The sequence below is a fragment of the Panthera uncia genome, chromosome X, assembly GCF_023721935.1.
Source record: "Panthera uncia isolate 11264 chromosome X, Puncia_PCG_1.0, whole genome shotgun sequence".
In the NCBI taxonomy this organism is placed as follows: Eukaryota; Metazoa; Chordata; class Mammalia; order Carnivora; family Felidae; genus Panthera; species Panthera uncia.
The window spans coordinates 85,579,100-85,592,584 of NC_064817.1; the positions used below are offsets into that span (position 1 = coordinate 85,579,100).

The 13,485-nt window shown below is 42.2% G+C and overlaps 1 protein-coding gene across 2 annotated transcripts; it reads left to right on the forward strand.

The window, feature by feature from the left end:
* The first annotated feature begins 912 nt into the window (after nucleotides 1–912).
* Nucleotides 913–7,713, forward strand: NXT2 (nuclear transport factor 2 like export factor 2). Of its 2 annotated transcripts, XM_049644174.1 has the most exons (5): nucleotides 913–1,098; nucleotides 2,073–2,157; nucleotides 3,109–3,195; nucleotides 4,725–4,869; nucleotides 5,554–7,713. In XM_049644174.1, the coding sequence occupies exons 1-5, from the start codon at nucleotides 1,001–1,003 to the stop codon at nucleotides 5,733–5,735; spliced, it is 597 nt and encodes a 198-aa protein (XP_049500131.1). In that variant the 5' UTR covers nucleotides 913–1,000; the 3' UTR covers nucleotides 5,736–7,713. The 2 variants fall into 2 exon arrangements, with proteins under 2 accessions (XP_049500131.1, XP_049500132.1); XM_049644175.1 differs by lacking the exons at nucleotides 913–1,098; nucleotides 2,073–2,157 and adding an exon at nucleotides 2,330–2,432.
* The last annotated feature ends 5,772 nt before the right edge of the window (nucleotides 7,714–13,485 follow it).

Consider the following 13,485-nt stretch of genomic DNA (forward strand, 5'->3'; position numbering starts at 1 on the left):
AACCTCTTTGAACTTCACTTTAAATTCTTAAAAACCTAGATAATAATATGTCTCTCTCCAGGGGTGAGGATTGAATGAACTTATAATAAACACTAGACACATTCTAAGCTCTCAGTTAAGAAATACAATCACCTATAAAGCAGTAAACATGACTCATTTTTGGCAAGCAGTGGTAGTTAACTGCCAATGTTGGTAAATAATGGCAGAGAAGTCTGGAAAGGCAAATTGAGACCAGATCTTTAAAGATTAGGAAAATCTTGGAAAAACGAAAAGAGTTATAAAGTTTGTATATAAAAGAGAGAAAGAAAGAGAGGAGAGAAGAAGAGATGGGAGGGGAAGGGAAGGGGGGAGGGGAGGGGAGCGGAGAGAGAGAGGTTGCTTGAAAAAAAATGACCAGAATCGAGAAAGTTGCTTGGAATTCCTCTGCAGTTCATTAATGTTTTATTTTGTAGCCTTCCCATTATATTGTGAACTATATGAGGATACGAATCATGTCTATTTTGTTTACCACTCTATTCCCAGAACCGTGCACAGTGTCTAATCGATAGTATGTGCTCAATATTTGTTGAATGAACAAATGAATTATGATGATGGGGGGGTGGTAAAAATAAAGATTACAATAATTTAAGCACAGATCACTAAACGAATGCATAAGATTGGAAGTGCAGAGGAAATAATGAGTTGAAATTTTGGACTCAAGCAGTTCAGGAAGCCTGTAGTGCATTTTGGTGTTCCTATCTAGCGAAATTCCGTATGTGGCCCTGGAAATCAGAGAAGAGGTGGGGGCTGGAGATGTGTAACTATGTATGATTCATTAGCATACGAGTAGCAATTGACATCACGCGGGAGGAGAGAAGTTTTAAAACGAGACATCCCCCGGAAGTGACGCCACTAAGCGGGGGTGGGGGGGTACGCAATAGAAGGAAGCTGGTTCGCTGGCAGTTGAAGCTAGTCTGAAGAGGGAAGAGCCGCGGGAAAAAAAAAAAAAAAACGTTCAAGTATGAGAAGATACAGAAGAGACTGGTCTCGTGAAGACTCACGAAGATACCAAGGAAGGAGGGACTATTATGATGATGAGCCACAAACCAGTTATGGGTGGTAAGGCTATAGAGATATCTAACTGATTTGATGACCCAGAAGTTGTTGGTGTCTTTGAGGTGAACGGTTTTAAAGGATGCCGGAGAGTGTAGGCAGTTTGTAGCGGTAAATTGTTTGAACTTGAACCCCAACTAGTTTGTGACCCTGAACAGGTTACTTAATCATGCTGTGCCTTAACTATAAAACGGAGATGACTGTCTCGTATTGTTATTGAAGTAATAAGTGAAGTAATATGGATTAAAATGCTTAGAAAAGGAACTTTGCTCGTGGTCACCACTCAGTAAAATTTTAGCTGTTAAGAGAGTAGGTTGCAGAAGGCGGGTGAATGGCGGTGTATACTAATCTTCATTTGAGGTCTGAGAGACAAAAAAAAAGCCTCCCAGAATGAAGGAACTTGATAAGCCTTTCCTTATGAATAGCGCAAAATCAAACTGAATAATTTTACAAACGCTACAGAGACAGGTGGGATTCAATTCAATGAGGCTAGATTCTTCCAGAATGTTCCAGAACTTTAAATCTGTCTCCACCAGTCATGCGCAGTGTGATTTCCATCCTTTCCCCAAGCTCCACCCCTTTTTCCTATAGGCTACTGATACAGGTCTCTCCGGGCGTTTCTCGTTGGTCTTCGGCCAGCGTTGGCCCCGCCTTCTGAAGCAAAGAAGTCCTCCTATTGGGCCATTCAGATATTTTTAGCTTGTCCCACGTCCTTGGAAAAATGGATGCTTTCTGTCAGAGTATCCAATTAACGAAAGCTGAGTGATTTTTCTTCCCGACGAAGTAGAGAAATATCAAACAAGCGAATACAGGAGACGAATGGGAGGGTACGGTCGGAACTGAAGGGAACTGTACTTAAGGTTGGAACGTCGGGCTGCTTTTAACAACGGACCGAGCTACTTCCGGGAGAGAATGGGCGGGTGGAGAATTCGGCGTTTGGCGGGTTTAGCTGTCTCCCTAAATATTTGATCCTCCGGCAGCCGAGGGAGACGGACACGTGAGGAGGCAGTGACGCCGCCACCGCCGGAAAAACCAGCTTCGAGCTCCCTGATGGCCTCGTCTGTGGTGAGTGCCCGGGCCGCGGCAGGGTGCCGTGGCGCCGCGACTCGGCCGGCTGAGGGGAGGGGCACTGGGCCGGCTGGCTGGTGGTCACGTGGTCCAGTGGCGAATCAGGGCCTGGCCCGCTGGGCCTCGGGGCGGGGCCCGCTCTCCGTAGCCCCCTTGGGTCCCTATCCCCCCACTACCCCCCCACCGCCTCCGACTCCCGGAGTCTGTGCAGTTGCTTTGGGTTGCTGGAAAGGACCCCGAGATGGGAATTGGTGGGAGGCAGGAATGTTGGGGTTTGTTTATGGCTTGCGATCTTTTTTCTCCATGATCTTTCCATCACCTGGTAGAGAAATGAAACTTAAATCTTAATTCAAATAATAGGGTGGGCTCAGTGAATGGCTGGGGGAAAAGGTACTTAATCTCCCGGCAGGAGAAAACCCCGACAACATCTCTCTTCTTCGTTTTTACAGTTGTTTACAAATGGCAGTGAATTTTTACGTAATAAGAAGTTTCCTGTCTTGTTTTCAAGTATTTTATTGAACTGTATTTGTACCCTGTTTTTTTTCCCACTGAACAACTCCTTATGGTAACTTCTGGCTTAGAGAACTCAATGCTCCCCCCCTCCTTTTTTAAAGGTTCAGACCACATCATTTTTATTAAAGTGAATGTTTTGTAAAATACTGGAAGCCTAAAAAGTACTTAACAGTACCAGTTACAAAGCAAAGATTGTAAATTCATATTTGAGAAAAACATTTACTAATGAGGGATGAGATTCCCTTAATATATGTATCTTAAAATGGTGAAAAATGTAAAAACTGGAAACTTTTGAGCCCTGAACTTTGCAATGTCCAAATTTATATGGAAAAATGTGAGCTGTATATAGAGCTACAATCATCAGCTTCTGTTGGTTTTCTGTTTGTTAGGAGTTGGAGGCGGTGGTAATGTACACTTATGAATTTTTTCTTGTAGGATTTTAAAACTCATGTAGATCAGGCATGTAGAGCTGCTGAGGAATTTGTCAATATTTACTATGAGACAATGGACAAAAGAAGACGGGTGAGTGTTAGAGACTCTATTACTCTTTATTAAGTACCAGGTTTTTTGGTCTTTTCTCAGTCATTCATCTGACTTGCATAAGCGATGATTGTAGACTTGCTCTTTAATAAAGTGCACTGTTTAGGGAAGGATTGGTGTGATATCATGGAAGTGTGGGCTCTGGAATCCTAACTCAACTTTGAGTTGAGTTTACCTAATTGAGTGACCTTGGGCAAATTGCCAACCTTTCTTAACTTCATTTTATTTTTATGGTGGTAAATGGGAACTAACTTACTGCACTTAACATGGCACCTGACATATTTACTTAAATATGTTACCTTTTTTAATCCCATCATTCAGCCAAGATGGTTAAAATAGTATTATAGTGCTAGTGAAGGAGCTTGGCACTACAGGGACTGTTCCTTGATTTGCCCATTTAATTTCGTATATTAATAATTTCTGATTAAAGCTCATGGCTATAGTTGGTACTCAGAAATAGGATCCACATGGTTTGGATACTTTTAGTATCCAACAGTGCAAGTTATCACTTCGTCAGCTTTTTTGTTGTGATTTATCCCTGAGCGGTATCTTCTCAGTGATTTTTTCAGTGTGTGCTCCAGCCTTGCCTAGGTCTTTTATCCACACAGGATTGCCTTAGAGAATGTTCTTTATGCTGCAGATACAGAAGTTAATATCTTATCTCTAAAAATGTCTTTTTTTTAAGACAGAAGATAAAAGAAGTTTCTGGTACTTGATGTTTGATGACATGGACAGGGGCAAGGGACCTGACAATGGATGTTTTTTGTGTCTTGCTGCTTTCAAAAACAAAGTAGCAAAAAAAAAAAAAAAGGCAACATAGTTTATTACCAGAGTCAAGATAATGGGCTTGTGTTTTAATCCAAGTGAAGTTGTAGAATTAAGCAAATAATGTGTCCTGTGAGACACTAAACCCCTGTGACCAGGGAGTTAACTGTTGGATTTTGCCTTATTTCAGCCTTAACTACTTGACTTATCGAGGACTCTGCTTTACCAAGTCCTCGTGATTCCTTTGAACAAAATATGCTGTTTGCATAGTAGTAAAAGGAATTCTTCCTAACCTACAACAATAAATGGTTCAAACATTAAATGACTCACACTTACAGGAACACTGGGGTTGGAATGCATGGGTAGGACCTGATTGGCAACTTTGTTAATCTCAGAACTAGAAAACTGAGGGAGACTAAAGCTGGTTTGGGGCTGCGTGTGCTTGAAATTTGTGATCGTTTACTTCATTTTAACACAGAAAGCAAAACTTTACATTTAAAACTTTCTTCCAGTTGGGAGGCCAAGTTTTTTTTGTGGCTAAAGTGAAGTATCTATTCAGGCCAAGAGTCTATAGAAGGCAGCCACCTTGCTCACAGTGTCTTCCAGCAACAGGGGGCGAGGGGAGTAGAGGTGGAAGTAGCACCATGGAAATGTTTATCTGCCACCTGTAACCCTTCAACCCATTTCTGTAAAATGCTTCCCCAGAAACAAAAATCCTCATCTTTTTTTCTTTTCTGTCTCTTTAGGCACTAACCAGGCTGTATCTAGACAAGGCCACTTTAATATGGAATGGAAATGTTGTTACAGGGCTAGAAGCCCTAACCAATTTCTTTGATATGTTGCCTTCTAGTGAGTTCCAGGTCAATATGTTAGATTGCCAACCAGTTCATGGTAAGATCATGGTCTTTCTGTGTCTTTTGTCTTCCTCTAGCGAGCACTGAACTTTAACACCAAAAGCAAACGTGCAACTCTTAGCCACAGAAGTAATTACTTTTTTGAGCAAGTTAAAAATGAAAAATTCAGGGGTACCTGAGTGGCTCAGTCAGTTAAGCATCCAACTCTTGGTTTTGGCTTAGGTCATGATCTCACGGTTTGTGAGTTCGAGCCCTGCGTCGGGCTCTATGCTGACAGTTCAGAGCCTGGAGCCTGCTTCAGATTCTGCATCACCCTCTCTGCCCCTCCCCTGCTCGTGCTATGTCTGTCTCTCTCAAAAATAAATAAACATTAAAAAATTTTTAAAAAGGAAGCAAACTAAGAAACAGCTCTGTTAGAAACCCAATGAAGTATGGATAAATGCAGGAACCGAAGGGTCCTGTGCTAGATATAAGAAACTTTACATAGAAACTTTAGTGTACCCCAAATCTTTCTGGACTGCAAATAATTTTAATCTGCTTTGAAATGATTATTTAGTTTTCTGCTTTTTGAGAGCACAGGTTCAAGATTGTGCTCAAGGTCGAGAAAGTTGATGAAACTCTTTTGCTGTGTCAAATTATAAGCATTGTAGTTTAAGCCTGAAAATCTGTTTATTGAGAGAAACTGTGACCTCCTCTTTTTTTTTCCTTAATGTGGGTGAAGAGCAAGCTACTCAGGCCCAGACCACAGTTCTCGTTGTGACCAGTGGAACTGTGAAGTTTGATGGAAACAAACAACACTACTTCAACCAGAACTTCCTGCTGACCGCCCAGTCTAATCCTCAAAACACCGTGTGGAAGATTGCAAGCGATTGCTTTCGTTTCCAAGATTGGGCTAGTACTTAAAGTCCATTCTTCTTTGGTCCATTAGTTCCAGCAACAGAAATTTATGTGAAGTAATTCATTTCATTGTGGAAGCACTAGAAACTAGTATGTGCCGAAACTGTGTTTCTTTAATACTTTTTTTATTCATAGCAGCGCCTTTTCTAGCAGCTGCCAGTTTGGATCGTTGCCCTTAAGAGCTTTAATGCTAGTTTTTTACATGCCTTATATGCATTTCACTCATGACATTCTTACAGTTATATTGTACACATGGTCTCTGTATTAACATACTCACTGTGAGCCCAGCCTATTGCAAAAATGAAATTCTTTTATAATATTATCTATGGGATATCAGCACAACATAACTCTGTGGGAGAAAGCAGAGTTTTTCATTGTTACTAGATTAAGTTTTTAGTAAGACATAGAGCTATTGCCAGTAAATGCTGGTAATGCAGTTTTAGCCTAAGGCTTTTCCAAATCAGTTCAGTGAAAGTATTACTAATATAGGTTTGCATAGCTGCCCTGATGTACTAGCATATAGAGATGTTCAGTCGTCTTTTTTTCACGTTAAGTATTTGTTTTATGTCAGCATGTTTCCCTATGGAGTGAATTTATTTACTAAAATGTTCCCAGTTGATACTTGAGCATTAGATATACTCAGTGGTTTTCAAAGTAAAACTACTTAAAAAGATTTTTTTGTGGCAGCTCCAAGTTTATAACGTTAGGTACCGAATGGTATAGTAGGACTAATATAACTTTAATGGGAGAATGGGGAGTGAAAAATGGAGAGATCCAAGGTTGGCCAAAAGTTAAGAAGGGTGGCCAAATGGTACATTTTTGGTACTTGTTTTCTACCTCCTGAAATCACCTGTTTTTAGGGTTTAAGTCATAAATTGTCCTTGCCAAATGGTCCCGAGTGTCACTTTTGTTCTAAGAATGATTTTGAAAGGTTCTTCCAGTTCGCCTCATACTTCCCACCAATATTTATCTCAGATGTATTCAAGAACTTATGGGGGTTAAATGTCAGCAATAAGCCTGACCCTGCAGGGTCTGACAAGAAAGTGGGAAACGAAGCCATTGCTATATATTTGGGACACTCTTACCTGCTAAGTCTTCCATGTGAACTTCAGGCCAAACGTCTCCTGTGTATTACCCACCCCCAAAGTAAGTGATTTGTTCTCTGTGGTTTACACTGTCGTCTGCATTTTTTTATTACTTATTTAAAGTTAAAGTTATTTAATTTGACGCGCTGTTCTTCTGTGAAGCAAATGGAACTATTTTTAAACATGTTCCTGTTATGTGGCTAGGTCTCTGTCTTTTTTAAAGAGAGAAAAGAGGAAGGCAGGTTTTCATCAACTCCTAGGCTTCAAAAGAACAGATTGATTCATGTTGCATCTCGACATCTAAAGAGAAAAGGCTAGTGTTGGGTTTTTGTTACACTTTAACATTTTTTCCATCCTTGTGTTTATTGTTTCAGTGTTTTTAAGCTAAACCTGCCAGCTTCATTTCTCCATTGCAACTCAGAGTCCCTGTTTCTTACCACTTACTTTGAAAACCAGCAGTTCATTTACTGTTGCCCCAAACTACACATTTTACTTCTGATAATAGAACCAACTAGGAGAAGGAGGTGGAACAGAAATTTAGACCACACTCCCTTGTGGTACTGATCAAAGCTTACATGGTATATTCTACTCAAAGTGAGCTTATTCTAATCTGGGGTTGGCTGTTTAACGCCTGTAGCAGCAAAAGCCAGTGCCCAAACACTGCCCTTTCCCTTGTAGAGAACAGTCTCAATTAAAAGCTGCATATAACTAGCAATAACTGAATTGAGCAGTTATACTGTATTGTTTTACGATTCCTATATACATTGCTTTTTCCTTCTGTATAACTTTTAAATGGCTGGAACTACTCTTCTGTGGACTAAGACTGTATTTTTGACATGCACATATTTTTGTAACTTGAAAAAATAAAATAAAATTTTCCTTGTGACAGGTTTTCTCAAGCTTGTTTTAAGGTCTTTTGGTTTTTCTTTTGAAGACTCCAGAAATGACTACCTGTATAATACAAAGTTTTCAAATTAAACACACACACACACACACACACACACACACACACATTAGAGTGTTGAAAACAATGGTTGACAACCTGGATTTTGTCTCTTCTCTAACATGTGTTCTTTTCCTACCAAATGTTCACATCCTGATATCACCTGTTTGAGGTAGCAGGATTCTGGTGAGATGTTGAAAATTTTAACCCTGAGAAACTAGCCAAAATGCTGGATTCCATAGGCAGTTAAACCAAAAGAGTTGGTTTCCAAAAAGAATGGTCTCCTTAAATTCAATTCTACATTAAAAATATGTCAACAGAGGGGCGCCTGAGTGGCTCAGTCAAGTGACTCTTGATTATGGCTTATGTCATGGTCCCAGGGTCATGGGATCAAGCCCCACGTTGGGCTCCACAATGAGTGTGGAGCCTGCTTGGGATTCTCCCTCTCTTGCCTCTCCCCCTGCTCACGCCTGCACTTGCTGTCTCTCTAAAAAATGAAAAAATAATGTCAACAGACACTTGGAGAGGAGGGAGAAGATGCAACACCCCTTGAAACCAACTACCATTTTTCATCTTCAAAGATGCACATTTTTCACAAGTTAATACCCCTGAAATTGGTATGGATCATAAACATGTCAAATCATAGTTTAATCACCTTTTTTCCTTTTCTCAGTAGTACACAAAATACTGCTGAGTCTCAAATTGATGGCATCTTAGATTAGATTGATGAAGTCCAGTAAGGAGTTGCCTAGATAAAAAATGGTTAGGAATCTAATCTACTTAGGTCTAAATTTGTAGGCAGTGGAAGTAATAGGCTATCAGCCTAGGAGGCCTGTAACTCAAGACTCAAATTCTGCCAAGTTACTTGTGTTTCTATATGGCTAGAAGAGCCACAGACCTTATTTAAACATACTTGAGCCTTGGAGAATTGGAGTCATAACATTTTCCTGATTTTTGAAAGTCACCTAGTAATATAAAATGTGTCTAAAAAGATAGTCCCAGTGAGATTAAAGGTCACATGTGTTTGGGGAAGGAGCAAGCAGTCAACAAAAGGCAAGAAGATAGCATGTGTTTTATTGTGGAATGTTTCTGGATTAACTTGCTTGAAACTAGTGAGGCAGGAAATTTGGTAGAAGGGGACTTCACTTGCTGATTCTTGTTATGATTTAATACACGGTATAAAGGATAAGGCTGGTATAAAGGATAACCTGTCTAGGGGGGAAATGATAGGGCAGATTTGGCTTTCTGGTTTAACAGTTGGCTTGATACAATGAAAACATTTCATCAAAACACTTGCCTCCCAAACTTCTGTATTCTATTTTTTCCCAGAGCACCTGGGTGGCTCAGTCTGTTAAGCGTCAGAGTCTTGATTTCAGCACAGGTTGTGCTCTCATGGCTCGTGAGTCCAAGCCCTGCATCCTGCTGTATGCTGACAGCGGGGAGCCTGCTTGGGATTCATTCTCTCCCTCTCTCTGCTCTTCCCCCGCACTCTCTCTCTCTCTCTCTCTCTCTCTCAAGAATAAGTAAAGAAATATAAATTAGTTAATAAATATTTTCCTTTCTTTGCCAAATGCAGGTTTCTGTACAAAAGAGTTCTCACTGACTATCAGTGGCCTATATGGATCAGTCTTGCTTCCTAGAGAAGCACTAAAAGGAGGAAATATGTTGTTGGAGGGTCTTGGGATACAGACTGCATCTCAAATTGAGGTGTATATATCTTCTAGATCAGTGGTTTTCAAAGGTTTTGCTCTAACCCACAATAAGTACAAAATAGCACAATCCAGCATGCAGATGCATAAATGTAACAAACTAATTCAAATGTTATGTCCAAACTAAAACTCATGTTTCCTACTTTCAGGTTGTTTCTGGTACTTTCCATTTCATTGTATTGATTTTATTTTATTTTTATTTTTTTGAAAATTCTGTTCACAGCCACTGAATAGACTTTTTCCAACTTCTTAATGGATTATATCAGCAGTTTGGAAAACACAAAAATAGAGCAAATATATTATTTTCACTATCACTTTCTAGTGTAGGCTGGGGTCGGGTCGGCTTCCAGAAAGTGGTACCGTGGGTCAGCAATGTCACCCTGACTTAGAAATGATCAAAAACTTCCTCCTCCCGGGTGTGTCATATTTGTGGAGGGCAAAGAAGGGGAGCACTGTTTTCCTCCTATTCCTTATCTTGCACCCAAAGTCCAGAGCTAAGAAAGCAACTGTTTAGGCAGAATCTGAGAATAGCATGTGTGGTGATGAAAAGGATTTGAAATGGGGAGGCTGCCCTATTTCAGGTGTCCAAGAAGAGAATGGAGTAGGCATTCCAGCAGAAACACTTTTGAACATGGGTTGAGACTGCATAAACTGTATTTTGGTCTATTTCAAGTCAATTTCGTGTGGGTTTTTTTTTTCCTTTCCCTCTCTTCTTGGACATTCCAGACATTTACATTATCAACTCTCTGGTTTAACAAAGGCTGTGGTGTTCCTGGCTGTGTAAATCCTGGTCCCAGACCCAAAGGAGACCCGTATACTAAGGCTGTTCTGCCCCTGCCGTGCTTTGTGGCCTTTGGTAATTCACTTAGTCTGGGCTTCTGTCTTCAGATGTTGAGAATGGACATTTGCCCTATCTGGCCCACCAGGCAGTTGTGAGGTTCAAATAAGACAACAAATGAGAAAGCACTGCACAAAACGGTATCTTTTTGGCTTGGTGATTGGATTCTCCCTCTCCCCAAATTCTGTTTCTTTTGCAGTAAAATCAGTTGATAGAGACTGCCATCCACAATCACAACTTGCCACTGCCTGTGCAAGACTTCTTCCAGCTCCACAAAAAGGCTAACGTTAGATCCAGATAGCAATGACCAATTTACTGTATATTAAAAAAAGGGATTTAGGAGGTGCCGGGGTGGCTCAGTGGGTTAAGCATCCAGACTCTTGATTCCAGCTGAGGTCACCATCTCATGGTTTCATGAGTTTGAGCCCTGCGTCAGGCTCTGCACTGACAGTGCAGAGCCTGCTTGGGATTCTCTCTCTCTCCCTCTCTCTGCCTCTCTCTATCTCCTCTCAAATAGGTGAGACAGATAGATAGATGATAGATAGATTTAGGCCCTTAAAGGGAAGCAAGAATAGCAATTCGCAAACGTATTTTTGAGAGGTCTGTCTGCACCGGGGAAAAAATGGAATGGAACGTTATTGATTCCAATTCTCTTACTCAAAGGCAGGAAATCATTGAGAGGTGTCTGCAACACTAACTGCAGGTGCTTCCAGCCCCCCCTTCCTCGTTCCCCACCCCCGCCCCCTGCAGCCCTCAGCTTCTGGAGCGGCCCACATGAACTTTGTTCCCCTTCCCTTTTTGTGCTGTTTCTAAGACAAACAAATCTTTGGGAGACCAGTGACAAAACTAAGAACTAGGAGGCCTCCTACCTCCACACCCCTTCCTCCCATGCTTCTGGAGCTGTACCTCGTTTTGCATTCCAAGGTCCCCACAGTTGCAGACTCTGGAGTCTCCTGCCCTCTCCTCAAACACCCCTCCCCATCCCATGGGGACATCTTTGCCCTAAGACCCATTCTCTCAGGCCCCACCCTCCATTTTCAAGTTAAGCTTGTTAACTCCTAAACTCAACAAGGAAGTGACTAGCTTCTGTCTCCTGGGGTTTCTGCATTTTGTCTGGAAGCAACTGGAATGATACTATACCTCAAAGATATGGCCCCTCATCATGGCTCTTGGGACATATGTTTCGTGTGTGAGGGATGGGAGTAATGTGATTGGTGCCCCTCAAACTATACCTTGCAGAAGGCCAACTTCTATATACTATTTATCGTGGGATATAAATGAGCCCAGCATATAACCTCCAACGTATCCTATTGATTAGGCATTCTTTTGACTTCCGTTCACTGTGAGAAATGTCTTCTATTCCACTGCTGCTCTCATCCAGTTGTTAGTGGGCCGAGAACCCTCCCAAACCCCGTTTCTGCCCCATGCTGTTTATCAGCCTGCAGAACCCCTTTGGCACCAGCCTCAGAAAACTCTAGAACATAGCGTGGTGTGAGCTAATGGGCCGGCTTGGAATCAAAGAGACACAGAGGTGGATTGTGGGCTTGCCAATTGCTGACTGCGTGATCCTTTGGCACGTTATTAATCCTCTACCAGAGCCTCCACTTCCTCATCTATAAAAGGGAGATAATAATAATTACCTTGTGGGGCGCCTGGGTGGCTCAGTCAGTTAAGCTCCCCACTTCAGCTCAGGTCATGATTTCATTGTTCATGCGTTCAAATCCCACATTGGGCTCTCCACCCTCAGGAGCCTGCTATAGGTCTTCTGTCTCCCTCTCTCGCTCTGCCCCTCCCCCACTGGCTCTCTCTCTCGAAAATAAACATTAAAAAAATGTTTTGGGGGCGCCTGCGTAGCTCAGTCAGTTGAGCGTCCGACTTCGGCTCAGGTCATGATCTCACGGTTTGTGGGTTCGAGCCCCGCGTCATGCACTGTGCTGACAGCTCAGAGCCTGGAGGCTGCTGCAGATTCTGGGTCTCCCTCTCTCTCTGCCCCTCCCCCGCTCATGCTCCATCTCTCTCAAAAATAAATAAAACATTAAAAAAAACTTAAAAAAATTTTAAATACTAATACTTACCTTGCAAGGTTACTGTGACACTTGAATGAGGAAATAGCTGTACCAAACCTGGCACACGGTAATGACATAGCTAACCGTCATTAAGCACTTACACGTGCCGAGCAACACTAAGCACCTCGCGCATTATCTCATTTGACCTCACCGTAACCTTAGGAAATAAGTGCCATTTTCATGACCAGTTTGAAAATTAGGAAACTGAGGTTCAGAGAAAGAGTCACTAGTCCAAAGCTACCCCGTGGCAGAAGCAGGGTTCAACAGCAGGCCCTTATGACTCTTAACCATTACAGTAGAATTACAGGTATGTCATGAATGGCAGTGATCACCATAACTCCATAACTGCTGTGTTGTACATTCTTGGAGCCAAGCCTGAAGGAGACTCCACTGCCCAGATGCCCAGTGTATCTATGTGCACACTCATTGTCTGTCTTCGGCAGAATCTTCTTTACTTCCCTGGCCAGAAGGCTCCTAGAGCTGAGGGTTAAACATGGAGAAGCATCAGAGGCTGGAACCTGCTTCAGATTCTGTTACTCCTCTCTCTGCTCCTCCCCAACTCATGCTCTGTCTCTCTCTGTCTCTCAAAAGTGAATAAAGGTTAAAAAATATATTAAACGTGGAGAAGCATATTCAGTACATAAGTCACAAGTCGGGGGGAATCTTGAGCTCATGTCTGGAGGGAAAAATACAACAGAACAGGGTGGGAGCCACTCTCACCCCCAACTCCTTATAAGGCAGGGAGCCAGCCCAAAGTTGCAAACCCTGTCTTGGGAGTATCACCGGGTGCTACCTTGCATTAGCACTGATCTGCCTTGATGCAGGGGTGTTGGCCATTTTCTTGGTGGTTAGAAATGGTTAAAGGTGTGGCAGCTTAGGGACACTGTTCAATTTACCTTTCTGGAAAGAACTCACCTTTCGGCTGTGAGGACAGCCGAGAACCTCTATATAGTTGCAGTGGGCTGCAACATCTGAGCCGAGGCCATGCTCCTTTGGGGCAGCCTTGAGCCAGTGACTGAACACAGGAGGGTGCTAAAGCCTGGCCATTTCAGTCCCCTGCTTCACTAAAGATCTATCTTTTCTCTGCAGCTGCCTCCTGGAGCGGTCCAAGCTTC